Raw genomic sequence first — 25,612 nt, 5'->3', positions numbered from 1 at the left:
AAACACATCCAGTTTTCTTTGGAAGCATAGGGAATTAAGATCTGAACCAACTGGACTTTAGGGAATTACAGACCTTTAGCTGAGCACCTGGATTCAGCTTTTTTTCCCCAAGATTGCTTAAACTAGCAACAGCATTTATAAAACTGGTCCGACTGGTCAGAAATTAACATGAAAAATATGAACCTCTGCTTCTCATTTAAATTTCAGGTTGCTTAGAAAGAATTGATTGCTCTTGCTAATTGACTCTAATGTGTTCAGAAAAAAGATTTGAGAATCTGCTTTTTATCTCTGACCTCCTTAAGGCTGTTTGTGATTCTATATTTGTTCAGCTTAGGCTGTGACATTCTGAAAAAAGAAACTTAAGTTTCCATACTTAAGTTGTTCCAGAATACCTTTGAGGGGAAAAGTGCTTTGTGATTTTTTTTTTCTAGTCTGACTTTTATGCATGGTTTTGTAAAGTTTATACATGGTTTTGTAAAAATCACAGGACCTGCAAGAGAAGGTGGGATTTAAAGCTCTGTAAATAGAGAAACCTGAAAGATTTAAACTTGCTTACATTTCATATGAATACTTAGGGTGGAAAATAAATGGAATTTTCATCACTGTTCTTGAACAGAACTTGATTGTCTGAAATAACTGTTCAGAAATGCTAATACCTGTACTTTGGTGTTAGTTCTCAATGAACTAACACATCCTCAAAATCTGGAAGAGAAATGGACAGTTCTAGAACAACAGGAGTTAAGTGGTTCATATAAACCAGTATCATCTTCCTTTGCATATCCAATTAAATCCTGTAGTACTCTGAAGGGTTGGAGCAGAGTAGCAAACTGCAGAGTTCTGTATAGTCACACTCCTGGATTCTCCTCAGCTTCTTCCTTTTCCAACCAGACATTAGTAAATAGTTTAGTGTTTGCATGAAATGGCATTAATATGTGTTTGTGCAGTTACAGATAATACGTAATCCTTCTAATATTCTGTTTGATATATTTTGGAAGCTATTTGTTATGCCAGTCAGTGTTCAGAATATTATTATTTAACCCATACAGATATAGAACAGTATTAGAGAAGAAAACCTTGCTCAGATGGGTGTATGAATGAATGATTCAGTGAATGAATCAAAATGGGGTGTCTGCATTGTTCTACCATGAATGAGACAAATCAGAATGGCATTTTTTCCTTATTTCCTATGAATTATAAGTAACATGCAGTTTTATAGGATATGGCACTGTTGGTACAATTGTCTGGTGTTATCCAAGGTCTAATTTTCATTGGACAAACTTATTTTGGTTGAAATTTTGCGTTCTAAATATCTGCCTTTGGATGATTTTCCTTTGAAAATTTCAACCAATAGGGTTCACATACTCCCAAGACTGAGGCTATTGTAAAGACACTTCTCAGTGTTAGTGTTCTAGAGACCTTTGAAAGCCTCTAACTATTCAACGTTTGAGCAGAGCGTTCTGTATTATGAACACAGAAGGGGGCTAGTAAGTGCTGTATGGATAATGCTTGGATTTTCTATGTTCTGAATGCTTATTTTAAATCCTGTTTTGTTGCCATGTGGATATACAGCAGTTTACACTATGTAACTTATCTTATTTTGCTTTAGATTATTGGTTGCCAAGTCACAAGGGAGCCACCGGAGTCTACTGAGCGGTATACTCGTTGGATCAATAATCTGACTGAGGAACAACTTCTGACACAGGTATTTTTGAGTCAGCTGTGACTACAGCAGAAAAGGAGAGCAGGAGGTTTATTTAGATGGATTTTTTTTCAGTCATTAACAATACTTGGTAACTTATTAAGGCTGTCAGATTCTTAGATTTACAGGCTACCCTTTCCATTAAGAGACAAGGTTTTGGTGCACATGATCATCATGTAATGAAGCTTCAGGCTGGGTTTGGAGTGGGCCTTACATTTCTCACTGCTGCCTGTGGCTAAATGCATATGCTTTCATGTTCTAGTCTTCTATGGTACTGACCACTTCTATATCTGTTGAAGTTTTGCTGGAGATCATTTTAAAATATCAGTTCTTCAGGCATTAAACCCTGGGCTCTCTATACATATTTTTAAGTCAGATGTGTCTTGTGCAGCTGAAGATGACAGTTTTGGCTTAAAGAAAGGTTGTTTCGTTAGGCAGGCAGCCAGTGCTGAACTAAAAGAGACTTTGGCAAAAACTAATTAAACTGTGGAAGAAATCAATCTAGGTTGTGGAGGAATGTGTGTACTGAGAATTATAAGAAATCTAATGGATGCTTAGCAGAAAACATCCCAACAGGCATTAAGAAGCAAGTATTTGAGGTTGGGTTTTGTGATGTTATGCTAAGAAGACATTTGCTTTTGATTTTCCTGGATTTAAGTGGCTGAAAACGATTAACATACCCTTGTTTGTTAGACTTCATTGTAAACTGTTTTGTGTACCCTATCCCCAAAGACATACTTACAGGCTCTGCTATAGTCACTGTAACAGAAGAGGTAGACCTTGTTTTAAAATAAGCAGAGGTACTAGGGTTCCCTATAATTCACAAAATGAAAGTAGTTACAGAAGTTACCCATGGGATCTTTGGATCTGCCTTTTGAGTTGGCATTAGAAAAACATTATAGATTTAACCCAGTGAACTTATTTGACAGCAGCATCTGGATCACTGTGTTAATAAAGGAAAGAAAATTAAAACCTGAGGATATAAAAACTTGTCCTACACATTCTGAAGTGTTTCATCCAAGTGGCCTTTAATCCAAGATGTCTTTCATTAATTAAGATGGAAATTAAAAGAAATATCTTAATCTTGAGATTATTTAAGGGGAAGCATGCAAAAAGAAAATTCTTTTTACGGTAGAGATGTATGTCTGCTGGAAGAGATTGTTTAATATAGTGTTTCTAATAGTAGGGCACAAATACATTGACCTTCTCTTTCTTTAGCTCTCTTTCTTTCTCTTTCTCTTCACCATGAGAATGGTGAGAGCCTGGAATGGGTTGTCCAGGGAGGTGGTTGAGGCCCCATCCCTGGAGGTGTTTAAGGCCAGGCTGGATGAGGCTCTGGCCAGCCTGATCTAGTGTGAGGTGTCCCTGCCCATGGTGGGGGGGTTGGAACTGGATGATCCTTGTGGTCCCTTCCAACCCTGACTGATTCTATGATTCTATGACCTGGGAAGTTCTTTACAAGCTTATGTGCCTACAGACGTCTCTTAAAGTCTTAATCAAGCAGCATGTACAATCCATTATTTTTACATATGATTTAGATTCACACATTTTACAAATAGATGAGGAATTTTGGAAAATACATTTGGTTTGGATCTAGAAGGCTGCATAGAAGAACTTATGCTACTTATCCACGAATTCATTAACAAAGTGAGAATTATAGAATCACACTATGAAGTGATCCTAATTAATTTTTTTAACTGGTAACCTGTTCCCCACCAAATTTAACACAGAGAGAGAAGTTCCTCAAAGACACTCACTTTCTGAAAATTCTGTGGAAGTTTGAAGCTAGGGAAGTTTGTACTGCACCAGCTGCAGCTCATATGTCATTAAGCACCACAGAATCCACTTTGAGGGAGATTGTAGGTGCCCAATCACAAGACAAGCCTCAGCTGTGACACACGGCTGCAGGACATTTGGCTCCCTGCTACTAAGAGGACTGCTTGATTTCTAGAGAAGAGTGGTCAGCAACTGGTTCCTGTCCTGGCTTGGTATAGGGTCTTTGGCTCAGGAGTTCAGGTAGGGAGGTAAATAGGTTGCTTTTTCTTGATTTAAAATATGGGGAGGTGGAAGAATTGGGAGTAAAAGCCATCTTATGTGGGCTCTAATAATCGGGGTATGAATCAATTATGTAAGGTTAGGCCTGATTTGTTGTCCTCCTTTACTCTGGTGCACCATACGTTTTGGGTTGGGTGTTCGTTTTAAAACTCCCAAAAAATCCCAATAAAAGTATAATGATGGGCCTTTGCTAGTGGATTTCTAGAATCTCTGAGAGGAGCAGTCCTTCAGGGAATTCAGGAAAATTGGCTTTAATTTACAGCGTATTGTTTGCAGCCATTTCCTGTAGTGCAAGAATGTTCAGCTTTTTTTAGCTGTCTTTGTACTCGGTGCCCAGCTTTTTTTCCAGTTACTTGTGTTGCATTTCTGTATCATGCATATGCAGATTATATGTGCTGTAAATTGGGAAACTAAGCAACCAGTTAAAGAAGGGCCAGTTGTCAAGATCATGTAATCCCCTATCATAATATTGATGTTGTTGATCAATAACATCATACAGCATTTGATTGCTTTGTTATACAGGGACTGCAGTCCAGTTTGGAAAAGGTGGGTGGTAGCAGATGTTTTGTTAGGTGCTTGGATGGCTTCATATGCCTCAGTGCTGGCTGCTGGGTTTATATCACTTGAGTCAATACCAGATTTTTGGATCAAATGTCCATCCCCTGTCCTCATGCTGAGAAGATCATTCAAATACAAAATGCTTTTAGCATTTTAACTTTTCTTTTCCCTTAGCCATGGCCTCTTGATGCTTACTCATCCATTAAATGTTTCTCTAAACAATTATACTGTAACATTCCAAAGATACTTTATGGTATGCGTGAAATTTCAGAATATATACCCCAGAGAGTGTGGGGGAGGAAGAGAGTACAAAGAGAGAATAATGAGGAGAACTTATTTTTAAAATATTAGTGTCTGCTTGTTTAAGGTCATCTTCTGTATAAACAATGAGGTATTAAAATATGGTTTTATAGGTATGCTGATATAAGCCTTAAAAAGACATGTATATGTGTTTGGCAGACTTGTTATCTTTCTGCCCAACAGGGAAAAATTATAATTTTAACTGTGCAGTAAGTGCAGAGCAGAGTGACAGGTACAGGAAGAAAATGAGCAAACAAATGAGGAGAACTGACTGTCTGATGTTTGAATAAGTGAAAAAATATAGATTAAAACTAATCCTCTAGGATATTTGAGTGTGAATTGTGCTTGAAATACACTTGAAGTTTGATCATGCAGCTCTTCTTCTACACTTGAAACTTTACTGTGCTGTATGAGTAAAACTGTCTGAAAGGTTTTAAGGTTGGATTATTTACACAAATATTTATGCAAGTGGTTTTTAAGGATTGTTGCTGAATTGCACGTAACACAGCTGAGTCTATACCTGTGTCTGTTAAATCACTACTTCTGGTTAGTTTAGTCTCTCAGCCTACAAAGTATTATATTAAGCCTGAAGCATAATTCCATCTGACCTACCGTTTTTCCTCCCCAAAGACAAGAGCCTTCTCTGCTTTCATATGGTGCTTCATTTAGAAAGCAGATGGCAAGCTTAGAGTGACATGTGAGTAGCTGCTTGCAAAAAAGAGTGGGCTCTATGGCTGCTGAGACTGGAGTGTCCTAATGGAGAAGAGTAAGGGTCTGAACAAAACATGATTCTACATGTCTGCTGTCCACTGTATGGATGTGGTACATGCTGGACTGGCAGATTACCTCAGAGCTCTTAGTCTTGGATAAATCTGGAATTTTTCACAGGTGATTTGTAGTTCTTTCTGATAACCAGAACCACCTGACAGGAGACCAGTAATTGACATAGACTTTTGCAGCATGCAGTCTTCTGTGCTGTCACTGGTGCCTGTTAAATTTAGATGATAGGTTTGAAAGTTGTGCTTCTCTGCTTAGTAAGTCTTCCTTAGAGTTTAATATTTGATAAGAATTCATGCTACAGCATGAACAGCATTTACTACAGATACTCAGTTTGGAAACAGATCCAGTATGTTGGTTTAGTCAAGCATGAAAGGTGTTTTTAAGGCAAGAAGGACCTGATAACATAACTGGAGCTTTCCCGTAAATTGGATACACATTGACAATGCAATATTGAGTGTATCTCAAAAGGCAGCTTCTTACTAGGAAGAAACTGTTTGGAATAGATTGCAGGTAGAATCAATTTTCCAGGTGGTCTACAGATTGAATATCTCTACATTTAAGCATCTGATTTGTCTGTTAGCGGACCAGAAAATTCCAACTTTAAGTGCTAGGGCTGACTGTCGATGTGTTAGAACTGAAATATTATTTGAGGTGGCAATCTGAGAGTGCCAGCAGTGCCTGTGCTCTGATTATGTTAATAAAGGCAAAAGCTGGACATAGGGCAAGAATGTTTTACTTAAGAATGAATAAAACATGAAAAGGCTGATTGATACGCCCCTGCCCCCCTGTATCTTTGCCAATATTAATGGCTCACTTGTATTTGTTGTCAGCACTCGATGTGATGCTCAGCATTCCCATGGATTTTGTTACTGTTTTGTCTTCCTGCATCCATGTTATCTAAAAATGAACCAAAGTCACAAACTGGTTAGTGAGAGCAGGTTCTATTAGTTTGTGTGAGATTAAGGGTATACCATGTAAGGAAAAAAAAAAAAGTAATTGTCCACTTCCTTTTGTGGTTGATCCCTGTCCTTCTCTGGAGGAGAATGAAACAAATTTTCACAAGCTAGTCCATGTTTTTATTTATGTTTGAAAAAAAGTGTGTCCAAGGGGTTCATGGAGAAAGTTTAATGAGAAGTGACTTACCCACATCTGTGAACCCCAAGCACAATTAGAACTTCCTACTGAGGCTTTATGTAAAGGCATCTCAGAGCCCATTATTTTTTGAACTTTGAACTACTCCAAACCCATTTCTGAAATGTATACAGATTTTGCTTTGTGTGTTAGCAGTTATGCATGAGTTTAAAGGTGTCTCACAGGGGAAAGACTGTTAATTCACTTGGAATTTTCTTTTTCATGTGTTGTTGGATAATTTGCATGCTTAAACAAGGCTTGAATGTGGTTCATAATACAAATGTGATGTTTAAATGGAACAGAAACATTACAATATTGTAGTCCCAAATTGCTTTTGTACTGGAAGCCTGGCTTTGTCCAAGAAGTTCTTGATGAATACAATCTTAGAGTGTGATGGATACTTGTATGGCAGAAAAAGCAGGGTATGATTTCGAGGACATTGAAATTAAGCAGAGAGAAAACAGTTCATCTCTGATTTGAGTTACAATTTGCTCCAGCTGATGATCTTTCCTTGTGGTTTAAGTAATTAGCATACCAAAACATGCAACATGTTTGCATCCTAAAACCCGTTTTTCTGAAGACAGACGGACAGGTAATGCCAAGTGTAAAAGGAAAACTGTTGAGAATTAAATTTTCAGAAATGTAGGGTTTGTTTTCCAAACTATTATCAATATTTATGTCTCCTCAATACCTCTGAAAATTACTTTGAAAAATGGTGCAAGAAGTTAAAATAATATCAGGACTTGGTTGTCCAGTTAGGGTCATGGATGGAATCGGCTAATAACTTCCAGTTTCTGAATGTTCTACTTGTTTGTCTTCTGTATTTATCGTGTAGATACTGTAGCTTACAAATGAAGTGAGCTTCACTTTGAGCTTCTACTTCATTGCCTTTGATAGCTCAAGGAGACTTCATTTTCATCTAACAGATGAGGGTCAAACCCCAGTTTTGTTTTAAAATGGTAGGTGAGGTATTGAAGTAGACTTAACTAATTTTTTTTATCTTTCAAAACAAAAGCCTACTCCAAAGACAAGTTTCCAACTAATTTAGTGATGTTTATTTTTCAGTTGGTTCTCCATCTGTGAGAGCACAGAGCAGATACACCCTCAACTTCCTGTCATTTGCTTTCTTTGAATTTGAAAATCAAACTGCTGATTCCACAAAAAAAAAAAAGGAAATATTTTTACTGAGCTGTAGTGTAATAAAAATTATTGATCTCCAGCATGCTTTTACTGCAGCGCAGCTCCCTGTTACAGCCTTGGATGTAAAGAAGAACATTTATTGGAACTGGGTACTGCACTGCTTTTCATTTTTTCACTGTTTTGAGACTTGTGCATGAGCAGCAGTTAAATGGATTCTATTTATTAATGGAAAATAACTTCCTTTTTTTGGGGCTCAGCTTCTAGTGGTAAAATGTCTGGGCCAGGTTTTCATGAGAGCTCAGTAATTTCCATAGTAATTGGAGTGGCTGAGAGTGTGAGCATCGAAGTGTCATTTCTGATAATGGACCAATTTGATCGACCGCAGTCAAGATTTTATTTCTTAATATTTTTTTCATACTGGCCTCACCCTGCCATGTTTGACATTTGTCTCTACAGTAGTTCTTGCTTTTTTTGATTCTTAAGGAAGCTGAATTTTAAAGTATTTACGTGTACCATATCCTCTCATGAGCATTTAACAGTGTGTTCTGCTTCCATATTTGAGGCCTTTTTAGTCTCTGTTGCAAAAAAAACCAAAAAAAAACCCCAAAACCCCCCAGATTCTGAATATAAAATCCATTTTGTAAGGATTAATTCAATTTTTTTTTTTCATAGTGGAAGTGTGACAAATTGGAACATGAGGTTTTATTCTATTTGTACAGCCTTGGCCAAATGTGATTTAGAAGTTCTTGAGCTGAAGTTATACAAATTAAAAAAAGTAAGCTTTTCAGGGCATTAGCTTGGATCAACTGTGAACAGTGTATCCTTTTTCATAAATAATAGATATTTGTCTTGTCATTAATATTGCAATGACATGGTCTTAAGTTCCTCTAGAAATAGTGCTGGTGTATGCAGCTCCCATTTTGAGAAGAATCACATGTGAAGGAGGTGGAGCAGGCATGTGCTTTGTGGTTAGCAGAGGGATAACCAAGCCCTGGCCCAAACGGAAATCGGAGCAGTTGCAGTGCATGGGGTGTATAACAAGGAAGGAAATGGTCTTGCATCTGGCTTCTAGTGTAACTGTTGGTCCTTTGCCACTTCTCTGGATGAGTTGGTTTCTATGATGTGGGTGGATTTAACCTTTGCATCACTTGCAATGACTGTTCCCACAGTGCAGGAAAAGGCAGCAGAGGTGCAATGTAAACCAAACAGTTTATACCCTTCATTTTACAAACAATGCCTTAAAGAAGTTGAAAACTTGGATGTTATTGGTAAACAAAATATGATGGCTTAGTAGTTTCTGCAAATTATAGTGACTTTTGTCAGAGCTACTGCTACAGAAAAACTAATGTTACCAGACTCTTTTATTAGACGTATTTGAAGTATTTTCCAAGATTCTCCATTAGTTTTCTTGAACTTAGTGTTGAATTTACTGGAGTTAAGCATGCCTGTCAACATAAATGATAAATGTTCAGAAAATGTGCACAATAAATTATTATTTTCAGGCATATAATTTCTTAGCATGGCAGGAGGACTATATTTACTTTGGCTAATTCTTTGCATACGTGTACTGCAATAATGTCAGAATGAAATAAAAATAATAATGAACACATTAATCTCAGGATTATGATTTTTTTTTTTTAGAGTGATAAAGACAAATTGAGACAAGTTCTTGCTGTTTAGAGAATGTTTTATATTTTACTTAAAAAACTGTTTTTAATCTTTATCATTTTGGTGGATTTATTGTGGTGCCTGTATTTTAGCTTCTTAACCTTGTAGAAAGTTTATTCCTTATCTGATTAGGGATTTTATGGCAGAATGTGTTACTAAAAGCCCTTATGTGGGTTCACTTGTATAAAAGTGATTTGTATCAACATAGCTCATAGTTACATCTTCATTCCCTGCAGCTTCTATGCAAATACAACTACATCTCTACTAGAGAGCTGCACTGCTGTAGGTACACTAAAATATGTGAAAGTCTCTGTAGCATAGCTGTTTCTTACAGGAAAGTGTTTGTGCCTTGTGTGACCAGATAGATTGATCCTATAGTGCAAGAGCTTTGAATTGGTGTAATGTTGGGGAGCTTTGGACCTGTATGGCCAGGTCTTATACTATGTGTTTTCTTTTGCTAAAGCTTTGTGCTGTTTTCCACTGTGGACTGCTGGAATTGGTTGTTATGGCCTTGACAGTGTTCAGTAGTTTTCCCTTTCCCACTTCTTTCTCGGTTTCATCTCTTCCCCTGAAAAGGTTTTGTGTTTTCCTGATGCTTCACCAAAGAGCCACAAGTTCACTATATATTCCATTACCCATTAATTTTGCAAGGACCAAATTGCTTAGTAGCTTCTAATAAAGAAATTTAAATGTTACCCACCCATGAGAGCAAGAAAGTATCAGATTAATAATCATCTTCATATTCAGGAGAAAACAGTTCTACATCTGTGAAACGCTTTTTCTATTGAGCCAGAGTCTTGGGGAAAATGGTCATCAGGTTGGCAATTGCATTTAAACAGGTTTTAATGTTTCTGAGAGAAACCAGACTCTTAAGTCTACAGACCTCTGCTAAGCAAAGCTAAACTCAATGTGGTCATACACTTTGACACGCTTCACTTAGAGCGCAGCCAGACCAGAAGGGTAATGCTAAACCCAAGCTAGCAAGAAGCAGTCTTACTGTCACAGTATTTACATATGGGAAACTGCAGGGAAATTCTCAGCTTTATTATAATAGAAGCAAGAAAGAGTCATTGCAGTGTACACTTCAGCAAGACTCTAAAAGGACCATGTTTAGCTTTATGCTTGCTGCTGTTCTTTTTCTTCTGTGTGTTTCTTGGATATTTAACCTAAAGCAGAAAGGCTGTCTTCTAGTTTTCTCCAACATGCAGCCAACAGTCTACCTAGGCTGTGCTTAGAGCTCAGTCTAGAAAGCCTTGTCATGTTATGTTCCAGTCCTGGAAAACTGCCTGAGAATTATACTGGTGAGCACTCATTCCCCTTGTGATTTGTTCTTTATTCTGTTTCCACTTTTTTAATTTTATTATCATGAAGAGTATTATCACCAATGTTTGCTGCACACAGGGCCGATGGCAACACATCTTTTATTTTTTTTCTTCTTTAGCCAAGCATGGTGACAGTCTAAAACTGTAGTGTGGCCATGTCTCCAGAGTTCTATCCACATCTTTCATATTCACATGCTTCTGTAAAAATAAATACATAAATAAATCTGTCATTGTGGAATGAAGATAGATTAGAAACTTAGTTTTAATTGCTCGACAGTCTCAGAACCACTGATGGCTTGCTTAAAAGGGTGGAAAAGTTGAGTTTTCAAGTGATAGTCCTGCTGTTCTATCCTCAAGTGTCCATCTTAGTGAAACTCAAGTCATATTCAATGTGTCCATTGATATAGCTGCAACCCCTTCTTCTTCAGGATTAAGATGTTAGATTTGAGTTTTGTTGTACTTGACATGAATCAAGCAATCAAACAGAGCTACCTCTCATGGAGGTAGCTACTATGGAACCCACACCAGTGGACCACTTTGCTACTCTATTTGAAAGCGATGTACTGTCTCAACTGCCAACATTTATTTGGACACCTCATTTAAGAAAGTAACAGCCAGCAACATTAGCATTTCCTACCTAGCCCAAACTCCAGTTTAATGGCATCTTTCAGAAGAATGTAAATCTTAACCTATGAACCAAACAGTCTCTCTCTAAATCTTGGTGTCAGATTACACATTTAAAAAGAAAAAAAAAAAACCAAACTCAACAATCTTTGGAGTCAGTAGGAGAGATTTTTTTTTTTTTCCTGTCATAAAATTATTCATAGATCTGCAGAACAGATGTTGGCAATTACAAAGAGAACAGAGGCCAGTCTGTGGTCAGCCAGCAAGCTCCATTTCACGTGGGTAGATCAAGGCTCAAGGCAGCAACTATTTCCTGTCAGCACGCTGGGTGTCAGTGATAGCAGGTTTTGTGGGCTATAGCCCAGTTGAGTTATACAAAGTCACTTTTGTGAGGCCTTGGTTCTGTCCCTCAGCTGGAAGAATAATGGTGCTAGAAGGCTCAGTTCTCAGTGTTGTAAGATGTGTGTATTGATACAACATTGTGGGTTAAAAACTTTCATGGGTTTTGTGTTTCTTTGCTAGATGCTGTGCCTCCTTTTAGGAAGTGTAGAACAGTTGACCCTTTCATTTACTGCAGCCATTGCCACTGTGTCCATTCACAATTTAATTATTTTAGCCTCACCCCTATTTAAAGCATCATTTCCCCAAAATGTGGTGCTGGTGGGGGTTTTTTTGTTTGTTTTTTAAGAACTTAAATGGTAGCAATTTTACTGCAAATTAAAAATTAAGAACTCTTATCCTTTTGCCTTCAGTTTTCTTTAAAATTCTCATGGTTGCAGGTGACCTGGGGTGGGTGACCAGAGGAGTCTGTTGGCAGCACCACTTGGCATGCTGGTAGAAATAGTTCAAGTTCTTTTAACTACTGAGAAATGCTTATAGCTCATTTTGTCTCAGACAGGGCTGGTGAAGTAGTGATGATGCTGATGCCACATCCAACGAATTTCCGTTTTCCTCTTTGTTAGTAGAAATCTGTAAATAACCATCTATTAGTGACAGGAAATGAATATTTTCTTCTGCAAATAACTAATTTTGATCTTCAAGTGTATCAGGTAGTGATGGAAGAAACATCCCTTAGCCTTTTGGAGAAGATGGTAAGAAGCAAATAGATAAAAATATAGCTTAGTGGAAGGAGAAGAAACTGTGGGCCTGGCTGCTCTTCAGCATTGAAAGATGATTCTAGAATTGGAGATGGAAACAAATTCTGATGTTTTGCCATATTTTAAATTCACTCTTTCTTGGCTTTTATAATAAAGCCATAGCCACAGAACATGAGTCAAGTGTTCATGATGGGCCTGTCCCCTTGCTGTTGTGTACAGCAGAGGATGCTACTGCACACAAAGCAGTGATAAGTGCCAAAAGCACAGCACGAAACTATTTCTTAAATAGATGAAACCGATGCTACAGATAGCAAATACACGTTTTGTTATTCAGAAACAAAAAACTATTTTCTGCCTGCCTGAGGACAGCATGCACTTCAGTGTTTAGCAAGAAAAGGGTCCCTGAGATAAAATCTACCCTGTTCTGTGCATGACTCAAATCTTGGGTTGCTAGAGCTTTTTTCATCAAGTAAGTAATGTGAATAATTTTAGACTAAAGAGGAAGGAAGAAATTACATGCCTCAGTAACAAGCCTGTTTGCTCTAATACTTTGGTTTCAAGTTCTGTATAAGGGATAGGTGAAGTCCAAAGTCTCCTTTTATAGCAGGATACCAGGTGCAAGCAGCTCGACACAGAACACAATTCAACTTTCTCTTTAGTGAAAATGCTAGCATAGCTTGAGTCTTAATGGCAAACTGCTGTTGCTGGGGAAGGGCTTGTGCTAATTTGTTAGGAATAAAACATAAGCGATGCCAATACTTATTAAATATTTCCGTATGACAGAGGCCAGTGCGTTTGGTGTGTGACTGGAAGTGCCATACAGCCACGGGGCTGCAGCTGGGTTGCATCCCAGGGAGAGAGAACCTCACCTATCAGCATGAGCGAGGGGAGAAACCTTCTGAGCCCTGTAAAAGCAGGGCCAGTTATGTATTGGCAGTGACAGTTTCCTGTTACTCTATAAATATAAAGGTATCTGTGCCAAACCACAGGTTTAGAATGTGTCATGCTGAGTTGTTTACCTGCACATTAACTGAAAACTGTCCATTGCTTCATACTGATAATGCATAGATAGGCAATGTCTAAGGTTATAACTGATTTTGAGAAGAGTAAATGTTTGGTGACTATGGACATTAAGGCAGTATTTAACCACAAATGTGTTGGAAATGGTATTAAAAGAAATAATAGCATGAATTCTAAGTTCACAATTATCATCTGCCTTCATTAAATTAATTTCTAAATGTTTATTAGTTACTTAGTTTTGTTTGTATCAACACAGAAGCCTTAAAATAAAGGTTCTGAAGAGAAATGTATTTATATACACTGATAAGAACTTCAGCAAAAGGACTATTAGGGTGCTAGGATTGATAGGTTTTGATATATGTGATTAGGTTTAAAGTTTGTAGAAAGAGAATTTGGCGTTTGGGGCGAAGGTTGATTCTGAGTTTATTTTTGAGGAGGCTACTATTGTTTGTATGGCAAGAAGACATCGCTTTGCTTTTAATTTTGACTCAGTCTGTTTACTGATCAAGTCAGAAGCTTTCCACATTCACCAGTCAGATTACAAGCTAAATGGTTACCTTATTTTGTGAATTTTGTGGGAGGGCAGGCTGATGTACAGTCTTTGTGACACTGGGACTTTGTAGTGTTGTTTGTAGCACCTTGAAGAATAGCCTGAAGTGTGACCTTTTCTCAGCTTTGACCTTTCACCAGGGAGCTCTATAAAAATGAACAATGAATTTTACAAGGAAATAAGTTTTTTGTTGTTTTTTTTTTTTAAACCATTTTTTATTTCTGCTACTGCTTTGCATATTCTGAAGATTGCTTGAATTTCACTGCAGTATTTGTCTGATATATTTGGTTAATTTTTTCCTGGTGACTTTAGTGCTTGTTAGTGTTAGCTGTCACCGACATCAGTAAACCAAAAGTGTTTCTTAGTAAGATTTTTACTATTTCTTTACAATGATAATAAATCAAACAGGTTTTGACTTTTAAAGTTCATCAAACCTCTTTTTAAAGCAAAAAGATGTTGTTTCTACATTATGTATGTGAAAACTCAACATCTGCTTTACTGACTATGCACAAATAGGTGTGAAAAACTGGCATAGAAAAGTAACTTATCTACCTCTTGCAAAACCAGACCCCTGCTCAGGAGGAGCTTCCATAATTGCCTTCTAAAATGTATTTACATTTTATGCCTGTTTGAATTTGAGATGTTTTACCACTTAATTATGTCACTGGTCCTTCAATAAAATATAACAATGATCATCTGAGAAAATCAGAATATTAACAACTGTGCTACAGGTAGGTAGTTCCTTGAGAGAGTCATGTAATTTTATTAGACTCTGAGTTTTAAGGGAGCTGTACAGACAAGTCTAAAAACATAACCGAAGTATATTTAGTCAGTATTTCAGTTTCCTGTAGCTCTAAAAGGCATGAAGTGCTTCATTAATCTTAGTGCAGAGCTTGGTGAGGGGAGGGAGCATGGGGGAATCATTCTAATGATACTTGAAAAATTTCTTCCACTTCTGCTAGAAGCAAGGATGTTGTGGCTTTAGCCATCATCAGGAATAGGCTGAGGAGTTGTCTGAACATGCGGTGTTGGGCAAATATATACTTCTGCTGGCTTTATTGGTGTGAAATATTTACTGTTATTTTGAGGCTTCTAATTGTAAGAAATGTCCAATCAATGAGAGCTCTGGGTTGTGTACGTGTGCAGAGGTAGTCTGTGTATGCAAATCTTGTGCCCTCTTGCAGTCGTTTTACATAGACACCAGTTGCTTTAAGTTTGCATACCTTTTGACCAGAACTTTGCATTCGTTGCTGTTCGTTCATTTATAAATATTGTGAATGTTAAAAATAGTTTGTTCTTAATGGGTTTGGGCACTCTTGCAGGGCCAGCATGTATTAATTTGAAATATACTCTTGACAGATGCGCTTGTGTTATCCTGAAAACTTGGAGTATTTGGTTTCTTTTTAACTTTTAGATGGGAAATTAGATAAAGGTCACTTTAATATCTTTTTTTTGTAATTTATCTCAGGAACTGCTACTTGTACTTTGTTTTTATTCTTTTCTACTTTAGCAGGTTTGAAGCTTCTGAATCTGATCTTTTAGGTGGATATACATAGAATTTTTTTTTTTTAACTGAAATTTTTACACCCACAGCTGCTAGAAAATAAGAGAGTATGTGCATGTGACCACACTGAGGTCTGGAAAAAGTATGAATATCCAAGCAAGCCAGAGGTTTATCTAAGAGGAAGAACACAAACCAATTTGAGTACTCTGCACAGCTGTTTCCACTGAGGTATTTTATCCATGTGATACTGCATAAGAATTTGATGCCAAAAGTAATACGTAAAGTTTTTTTTAATCAGTGGCATACACAAATTGGTTTCACATGGTCAAAAGCTTCTGCATTTCAAAACAAAACAACCAAAAGTTTGGCTCATCTTGCATTTGCAAAGTACTGCAGCTAAGTGACAACTACATTTTCTGAATCATCCAGTAAACATAAATCAAAAGAACTGACAATTTTTATGCCTTTCTAACTGCAAGAAGGTTTTTTCATTTGCTAACAATGTCCATCATAAAAACTTTAGTTTGAACTGGAGGATGCTGCATTTAGAGTTTTTCACAAATTAAATAGCTATTCTAAGTGGAATTGTATTGTCTTAGGCACAGGTAAGCAGATACTGCTTTCATATTGCTGTGCATGTAGGTCTCTAATTCTCGATTTCCAGCATTAGAAGTGTCTAAGGAATGTTCAGTAACACACAGGATGCACATGCTCCAGTGAAGGGAGGCCAGTGAGTGCTCCAGTCCATGTGTTTGCAGATATCCAATGACAAAGAAAATGCATTCACTAGGTGGAAGTGCAACAGATGCCAAACAGCTGTGAATCATCTGTATTCTGTTATGGGAGAAGTGAGAACCTTTAAGCTTGAACTGGAGAAAGATTTTGCTGTTTGTTTGTTTGTTTTTAGCCCAAAATGGCTGGTTTAAACCATTCTCTCCACTCCTAATTGCATTTGTTTAGTTAGTTGTCCTTAGATTGATAAATAATTATTCTGGCTGCCAGTCCCTCTTAAAGCTCTTCAGATTGTATCTCATTAGAAGTCAGTAAAAACAAAGTGTCAGTTTGAAAGTAGGATCCTGTTTTGTCCTTGTTAATGTCACTTGACATTAAGTGCCCGCAAGTGGCTGACCTTCACACCTACCACTATAAACAACTTAGGTCATGTGCACTGATCTTGCCTGTATGATGCCATTGGACTCTTAGCCCTTTGATACCCAGAGATATCCTGCTATGGTTCAGTTCGTTTTCTTGATGTGCAGGATTCTGCTGCTGCCTCTAACATGTGCAGTCCGTTTTGTTTGGCTTTCCTGCTCTGGCAGATGATTTCTTTGTATCCCCTGGGTTCATCCACTTCTCCTCTGCATCAACCACCCTCCCTGCCAGAATTCCCTGCTCCATGAATGCAGGCATAATTTGGAATGCAATTAGAAAACAAAATTCCTCTTTCTCCTTAGCCTTTGATTGTTTTCAATCAGAAAAGAATAGTTTTAATCCTAAATGCTTCTACCTTCCTCATCAAACATGAATAGTTTTCCCTCTCCCACCCTGACAGCTTTTTTCCTTCAGTTGCAAGGTCCAGCAATCTTTTTGCCGAGCTCAGTGTGTTGTTTCAACTCCAGCGCACAAGTGCTCCCCACAGACACACGGAGCATTCTTAGATGCTTGCTGTGAAACCCTTGGAGCATATCACACTTTAATGGTTGGCTATGTCCACTGGACAGCAGGACTGCTGGACGCCAGGAATGGGATAAGAGATGCTGTGCATGTGGGTTTTGTTTTGTTTTTCCACATAATTGGCGAAAGAAAGGATTGGGAAGCATACTGAGCAGTGTGGTTTTGAAAATGGTCTTGAAAGATATGGGGAGGAAAGAATCTGAAGTGAGAGAAGGGAGTTTAAGGAAGGTGGTTTGTAAGCAGAAGACTGAGAGGAGAAGGCAGAATTAACAACCCTGACCTGTCTACTGTGGCAACCAAAATTGCCAAATATTTCCAAATCTCATGGGGGGGTTGTTTGGTGTGGCTTAGTGTGAATTTGGTGAACCATGAAAAGAACTACAATAGCACTGAGAAATTGGTTGTAATGGTAAAAAATTATGATTAAAAATGCCAGTTACTGTTGGAGCAAAAATAACGAACTGTATGATTTTTCTGGATTATCTTCCTGCTCTTGCTTAACAAGCCTGACGCACTCGAATTGCTGTTCTGTCCTTTGTGAACTGAAGCATGAAGATTCAGCAAGGGTGTTTAGGCACGTTTGGATCAAAGGGACTGGTGTGTGAAAGACTCTCTGACTTACTGTCACTATGGCAGTTTGTGTATGAAGGCAGCTTGGAATTTTCTCTGTGCAACATTGTTATTATTGTTGGTGTTGAACAAAGGGTTATTTATTTTTGCTTCAGATAGGGGAAAAAAACAGCTATGTGAGTTTTGATGGCACTTTGTGAATGCAAACACAGTAAGATAAGGTTATTCAGTGTTTTGCTTCCTTCATAGGCTCTTCTTCCTTTAAGTTAACTTGGTGTTGTCTCTGTCCTTACTTCAGAATCCGTCTTTGACTAATAACATGGAAGAAGTGTGATGTCTTTTTGTCTGCGTGTGTTTTAAAGCATGTATTTTAGGCCCCAGTGTATTTCCACTAGACACTTAACAGCTTAGAAGCCAGTAGGTGTAGGTTTGAATTGACATTGGTTTTGCTAGCAAATATGCTTGTGTGTTGTATATTGGACATTTTAGGAAGTGCACTGTATTGCTTTCTACTTGATTCTTAATTTAAACAGTAGCATCTTTAAGGTGAGCACTTACGAAACAGGTTTGCTTTTTGTAGCTTTTAGATCCACTACAGGACTGGGTATGAAGCAGGTCTTTTTGTACACCAGAATCAAAGAAGACACACAATGCTACAAACTTAATAATTCTGACAGTTATTTGAGAGAATTTTAGAGAAGATACTCTATGATTTAATGTGATCATGATATGAAATCAGCTACAAGTGCTTATTTCCATGGTGCTATGCCATGAAATAATCCAAACATCATTTTTGGACTTAATGAGATGAGGTCTTAAAAACCAACCCCATCCCCTAAAAAAAACACAAACCAAAACCAACCAACAAACTAGTACTGTCTAAGCAGATGAAGAAAAACATAGAGTTCTTGAGGTTGTGCTGCAAATAGTCACATGCTTCATGAGTCCAATAAATTCAGCGTATAAAAGAGTATATTCTTAAAAAAACCAACCAACTAATTTTGCTAAAAAGCCAAGTGGTCCCATCACCTACTGCTGCAACAGAATTCCACTCTACTCTTCCTTTCCAGCTGCTATGAAAATGCACCATGCTATATTTTGGAGAAAAAAAGACCTGTTGGATTCCAGAGTTAGCAGGGGGTTTAGAAGGTTTTTCATCAAGAAACTTACTTAAGCCATTCCTTTCTTCTCACAGGTTAGAGTTCTAGTTTTGTTTAAGTCACTGTCTATATTTCCATGGGCTCTGGGTCACCCTGGATACTTTTTGCCTTCTTACTACAGACATCATCACATGCTGTGAGTGTTAAAATTACACTTTCTTAAAGAAAAAAAAAAGCAAAAAAAGAAAATACTACTTCAATTTGTACTGAGCCAAGATACATTCTGTTGATTGCTTGTTGTCTTTAGAGACCAATACACAGTTCAGAGTATTTCTGGGTCAGTGATTTTTCAGTTTTGATGGTGGAGGTGTATAGACATATGCTCCAGTGCTTTTATATTGTGTTTCCTTATAGGCCTTTTGAGAAAGAAGCAGAGGGATGTTTGGCTAGAAGGCTGGAACTTTTATGTGCAGTTGACATAGTTAGGGCACTTTAATGATGTCTGTCAATAGCTCCCTGAAAAGGAAATGGAAATGATGTTTATAAAACAACACACTGTGTATTTCCAGAAGAATTAAGTGAAAGGCAATGTGCAAGAAGGTGAGGTAACCACAGGCTAACGTACTTCTCTTTCTGTCACTGGGCTTTTCTGTCATGTCTACTGTTTTCAGGCAAGAATAACAAAATGAGATGATGTTTGTATTTTTCTGCCCCTTCATGGTGGGGAATTACAGGTGGATTCCAGTTTGTGCTACGTATGTTGTGGCTGGCTCTGAAGTTAGGTTTAAAATGCGTCATTTCTGGGTATTTTATTGAGGCAGATAGTTTTTGGTGAGAGCAGTGTCCTAAGAAGCCTGTTGTGTTCTCTCTGTTCTTTCCCCCTATGATGTCCTGCAAATTCTTCCCTCTGTTTTTGGCTTTTGACTGTATTTTTCATTTTAGTTTTCTCACAGAAGACCTTAAAAGGAGAGAATAACGTGTGATCCATTTGTCAACAAGTTCTTTAGATGTGTAATTTTTGAAAGCATAGAAATTCTGATTTAAACCTTAATGCAGGAAAGAGACGTAAAAATGTTGGGAAAATATGTCTGGAAGACTTGAACCTGACTATATTAAAAAAAAAAAGCAAAACCATAATTTTTTAAAGGTGTGATCAAGTCAGGTTGCAAGAGATGATGAGAAAATAGGCACTAGGAACTAAGGCTGTCAGTTGTTGTTGTAGAAGACACTAGAAGAATAGCAAGAAAAAGCAGAACTGAAAGTCAAAATATAGTAAAGGAAAAACTAAATTTCCAATGAGTTGATAATTCCAATCAACATACAAATTCAAAGGTTGTAGTAAGAACGTTTTTTAGCAAGAGGAAGTTATACCTCCACGCAAAATCAAATTCAGCCATGCAAATGTGCCCATAGGAAGGCTCACTGTGCTGGGAAAGGTGGCTAGGAATGGATAATTTCTGTTGCTCTAAATGATTTGTTGTGGCCATCAAATGAAAAATGATAAATGAATTCTGTTGTGTGTTTTTTTAAAATTAATTAATTTAGAAATGTAGAGGTATTGGAAAAGCTATAAAATCTTTTGTGTAAAATCTGTATTTTTCTGTGGTTTACAGCTCTTAAAAAATAACAGCAAATCACAGTTTGTGATGAGTTGAAATGTTGCCAGAATGGTGTGATTTTATGCTGTCATATGTCATGTCTTGTGAACTATAATATCTGAAAAGGCTGAATGCTGCTAAAAAGAAAACGAAACTCCTACCACTACCAGGTATTACTGAATTACTGCAGGATGGAAACATGACAAAGAACTTGAAACCGAGACTGTTACCACCACAAAAGCTGTTTAATTAAAAACCTGAAACAACACACCAAAAAAGCCTAGACCACCTGTCACAGACTGATGTGCAAGTGTTCAGAAGGTGATACTGGGAGGTGATGCAAAAACACACAAAAAAAATACCCCCAAACCCCAGACACTCAAACCACCAAAACCCTAACCCTGTAGGGTTTCTGTGTGTGTGTGTGTGTGTGTGCAGAGAAGTTCACATACTCTGTATACATAGTGGCAAAGCATGACAGAGAAGATGGTTATTTTTTATTATTTTTTATATAGTCTCTTTGCCCCACAAAAAGATTATTAAACAGGAGTAGAACTGAAGGTAACAAAGATTCACTTGCAATATTTCCCAGTGAAGGACAAGGGGGGAAAGAGATGGACCATGAGTTTTCAGGCCCAAAAACAGAGCAGGCAGATCACTCCAACTGACACTGTTGAGAACTGTCTGGAGCGAGATGGAAATTAAAACCCAGGAGATGCTGTGGAAATCCACAGGAAAAAGCAGGCTGAGAAGTCAAGTCAGTGGAAGTAGGTTGTGCTTCTGAACAGTGTAAACTATTAAGGTTATTGACATCGCCATTGTCTCCACTGAACCAGCTCTCAGCTCCTGTGCCTCTGTTATTGAGAGTATCATGGCAGATTGCTGCATTTCAGTGTCAAATAAATGTTAACAAACATCAGCTCTGTTCCACTGTATGGTTGATTTATATTTCACATCATTGCCAAAGTAAAGAATGAACTGAAACCAAAATCCAGTGCCATCTAGACTTTGGATGTGGTTCTGGGATTGGAGATCTGTGTTGCCAAAAAAAAAAAAAAAAAAATCTTGCAATCAATTAAAAACCCACACTCCATAATTCACTGACTATTGTGTGATTGTACAGAAGCTGGCTGGACACTTCTAGTGGGAAAAGCCAACAAGAATTTTTCCTTGTGAGATCTTTCCAAGTGCTTCTCTCAGCTGCCCCTGTAACAATAAGCAAACACAAGACAATAAAAGACCATGGCTAAAATGATTGAGCCTAAATTACAAGATTTATGTAACAAGGTAAGATTCTTCAGAAGAGAGGGATCATGAAAAAAATCCTTTAGTTTTTAGTAGAAGTGCTGTATGATATATACAATATAATCAGTTTTGGGAATCACATTTCTCAGTAAGAGATTACATTTTGTATGTGATAAATCTTCAGAAAATAGTAAGCTACTGTACATAGGAAGAGTACAGTCTGTGCTTCCAGGGCATTTCCCAAGATAAATTTCCTTCATGAATAAGGCCTTTAGTTGTTAACTGTTGAAAGGAATCTAAAAGACCAGACCCATAGGGTTTTCCAAGTTGAACACTACATCAGAGAGTTCATTATTATGCATGCATGTAAGATCAGCTGCTCTGTGGTTTGGTGCTTGTGTCAGCATTTTTCCTATAGTTATGTTTATTCTTAACTCTGTCAGCTGCATAAACTGCACACAACTCTAAAGATGTGGTGGATTTTAACACCAGAGGGAAGTGGTTCTTTTTTTAAAAGTTTGTTTATCTATTTGGTTTTCTGGTAAAGTGAACAGTCAGCCTTACTCTGCCAGCTCAGAGGGGAAAAAAGAATAAAACCCAGTATATGAAGGTGGTTATCAGTAGTAGTAGATGAAGTAGTAGCAGTAAATGTAGTATCAGTAGCTACTTTTTGCTCACAGTACTAACGATGAAGCAGATAAAGAATTTATTCCTGGATTGATGTCAAACCAGTTACCATACAATATGCAGTGAGTTATGAAGTGTGCACATGAATTTTGGTTTAAGATGGTCTATTCTTTACTGTCCAACAGAAAATAAATACCAGCAGTGACTAGGAGAAGGAAAAAATGCTATTGACTGTATGACTTTCTTAATTTTGCACAGAAGTGACTGAATTTAACTATCTTTATTTATGACATTATAAAGTAGCTGTTATTTCACTGCTTTAGGCTCCAAGAAAACAAGAACAATGCATATGATATTTGAGTAGAGTGCTTGTTTGTGTAATCAGGGAAAGAAACAGAAAATGTTTTCAGCTCATTGTCAAAAGCCCTATGTCTGGCATAAATTTATTGAAAACATGCATTGTGTTCATTTAAAAGCCATTATTATTCTCATCTCAGAGCCTTGAATTGTTGATTTTTTTTTTATTATTATTTTTTTGTCCAGCTTGTATTCAGCTACTTCTTTTTCGAGTATATTTTTCTAATAATTGAAACTGAATATGAATCCCATTTGGTTGCCAGCTCAAAGATTTGGAGTTTCAGGCTTTCCATGGAAATAAGTGCAAGCCTCTCTGAAAGACCTCCATGCTGAAGGAAAAGTGTCTGAATTAGAAACAGATTAGATTTTTTTTTTCATCCTTTAAGAACTCACACCACTCTGCTGGTTATGTCCAAGAGGAATGTTCTATTCTTCCATTGCCTTCTTCCAGTCTGCGCAACAGACTACATTCCTGCAGTTGTTTTGTGTGACATCTTTCAACCAGCTTTCATGATGGCAGCATTGCCAACTTGCTAGTTTTTTCAAAGCAGAGTAGTCCTCTCTCCTTGTTTTCAGGAGAAATGCAGGTTATGATTACACCTATTGCAAAAGCAAAATTTGGATTAGAATGATGACCTCTACTTTACTCACTTGATTGGTTTTATATGTGGAATTAAAAGTGAAATATGATCAGTCTGAAATATTATCTAACTGCCAGATTAGCTCAACTATTTACTTGGAACACAAGTATCCAGCTGTACTTGAAAATTTGAAGTAAAAACATGTGATCAGTAAGTTATTTTCTGCTTAGAGCTGAAAAATGCAGCTTTTATAGTATTTTTTCATGGTGTTAAGTAGTACTGTGTAGAGAGAACTGTCCTTACTTGGGAAGTCCTCTTCTCAGAAGTCATGGCTTGCAGACAGCAGGTAATATTTCACGTTGGAAAGTAAGTGGTCAGCACTGTTGTGACTCCAGGTCATTTTGTGTTGGATCCTTTATGACTGTTTTGTGGGTAATGCTGTTGCATGACCTACTAAAGTTGTAAGGTAAGCGTGTAGTGGATTTCTAGTTAATGGTGGGACTGGAAGTCTGTCTGTCTTTCTTTACAAAGCAACAATGGCATAAACTTTGTCTTGCAGTCAATACCCATTTCAGATTAAATTTAGCAATATCTTGGCTTCTGTATTTAAATGCACTTCAACCTGTATTCTAAAGCTGTGGTTCTTTGACATTTTAGTTTACATAAGTGCCACAGCCTCTCTCTCCTTTCTTCACGATCTCACCCATTTCCTTGCTGGTACAAGGGTTTAACTGACTTCTTAATGAGCCAATTCTTTACAAAGAAAAGAAAAAAGACGTTTTCCTGTTTGTTTAATGTACTGAACTACTTCATCCAGGTGTGGAGGAGCACCTGTGCTGGCACAATGGAGAGAGGAGGTAGAAGCAAGGCAGCTGGTTACATAGATTGGTATAAGGGTTACAGCCTAAAGTTCCTTAAGAGCTGCTGAGTCTGTCGAACAACTCCCTGTCACCCCAAAAACCAGACTACCAGTAGGGCAGCCTGGCACTCTTTCTTGAGCCACTTCTGGTGCTCATCTCCTGAATGAAACATTTTTTTGCTTGGCTAGCAGCCTGAATTGACTTGCTGATGGTTTACACAAACAGCAGAGCTGTGGCAAGGGAAATGGTGGGGAATGTGTGGCCAGAAGAGAAAGAGCAGCAGATCATCTTCATAACCGCAGTGGTGTGCAGTTACGTCAGCTCAGGCTTGCAGAGCTTCACGTTCATGGTGCAGCTACATAATGCAGCAGAGCTGATCTCATGGCTTACTGCCACCAAAGACTTCAGCCAAGCCCCTCCCTCTTTCTTCTTCCCACTTCCTTTTTTTTCTTGTTTAGTGGTATCTATTTCTGCTTGCTTTGCAAACTGAACCAGTTCATCATATGGCTGAAGGAGTGCTAAAACCAGTGCAGGGAAGGGGATGGACATTTGAGGCTAAGGAAGGATGATGGACATGGGCAATATGGACCCACCTCTTCCCCTTTTGGCTATGGATCAGCATAGTTGAACTCATGGTGCAGCACTTTCTGTCAAAAGGGAGAGTGGTAACAATATGACAGAAGTTAGTTAGCTATCCAAATTTCATTCCTTTGTCTTGATGAGTAATCAAATTCTGTTAGCACCTCTTCATTGCCTTACTATGTTGTCATCTTTCTAATGTCACCAGGCCAGTCACTCTTGCCCTTTAACCTGGTTTTCAGAACTTAGACTTGCCCTAGTTTTACATCAAGAAATAGAATAAACCATAACTGACAAAGAAAATTAAATATTTGATTCATAGGCTTATGAGTATGACTTATGGAAAGTTCTGCTTTTCATTTAGCATTGTATTACTGATGTGTGGGTGGAGCAGTTGGGTGAAGGGTAATCTCAGTGTTTGAAGTATTTTCAGATAAAGACTTAAAAGTTGTATTTATAAGAAAAGTGTAAACCAAGATAACATCTGGAGTAAGAAAAAAAAGAAAACCTGCATCTTTTGGCTTCCTGTTTAAAAAGCCAGTCTGACAAAGCCAAAAAGAGGGATTTAGCTGAGGGGAGCGTTTCTGGTGATGATGATTTTTCTAACAGGCTGTTTATAAAATAAAGTACCAGACAAAAAAATGACTGGCAACTGTATATATGTTTCAGAAGAAGATAGGTGAATAGGTCCTGTGTACCTAGTCTTGTGTTTTGTAGGTGTATAAAGCCTGTTATAAGTATCTTAGCTGAGCCTCTGCTGAGATAAGAGGTTTGCCTGCAATGCCAGCTACCTTCCTCTAGCTTGGCTTGCAGAATCACATTTCTATGAAGGCATTCCAGGAAGATAGGAGCATCCCCTTCATTAAGAGAAGCAGTGCAATGTATACACAGAATTTTTGTGATCAGGGCAAATGTCTAATTGCAGGTCTGGCAACAGTAGAATTTAAGGCTATTCACAGCTGAGATATTGTAT

The 25,612-nt window shown here is 37.7% G+C and overlaps 1 protein-coding gene across 1 annotated transcript in view; it reads left to right on the top strand.

Annotated features, from left to right (window-relative positions):
• Positions 1-25,612, top strand: part of B3GNTL1 (UDP-GlcNAc:betaGal beta-1,3-N-acetylglucosaminyltransferase like 1) — a 109,735-nt gene that overhangs the window by 28,343 nt on the left and 55,780 nt on the right. The window contains exon 6 of the mRNA XM_054394060.1: positions 1,607-1,702. Within this exon, the coding sequence (XP_054250035.1) occupies positions 1,607-1,702 (96 nt within the window). The remainder of the gene's footprint in view (positions 1-1,606; positions 1,703-25,612) is intronic.

This window comes from Indicator indicator, chromosome 29, assembly GCF_027791375.1.
Source record: "Indicator indicator isolate 239-I01 chromosome 29, UM_Iind_1.1, whole genome shotgun sequence".
NCBI lineage: Eukaryota > Metazoa > Chordata > Aves > Piciformes > Indicatoridae > Indicator > Indicator indicator.
This window is presented reverse-complemented; position numbering and strand designations above follow the sequence as displayed.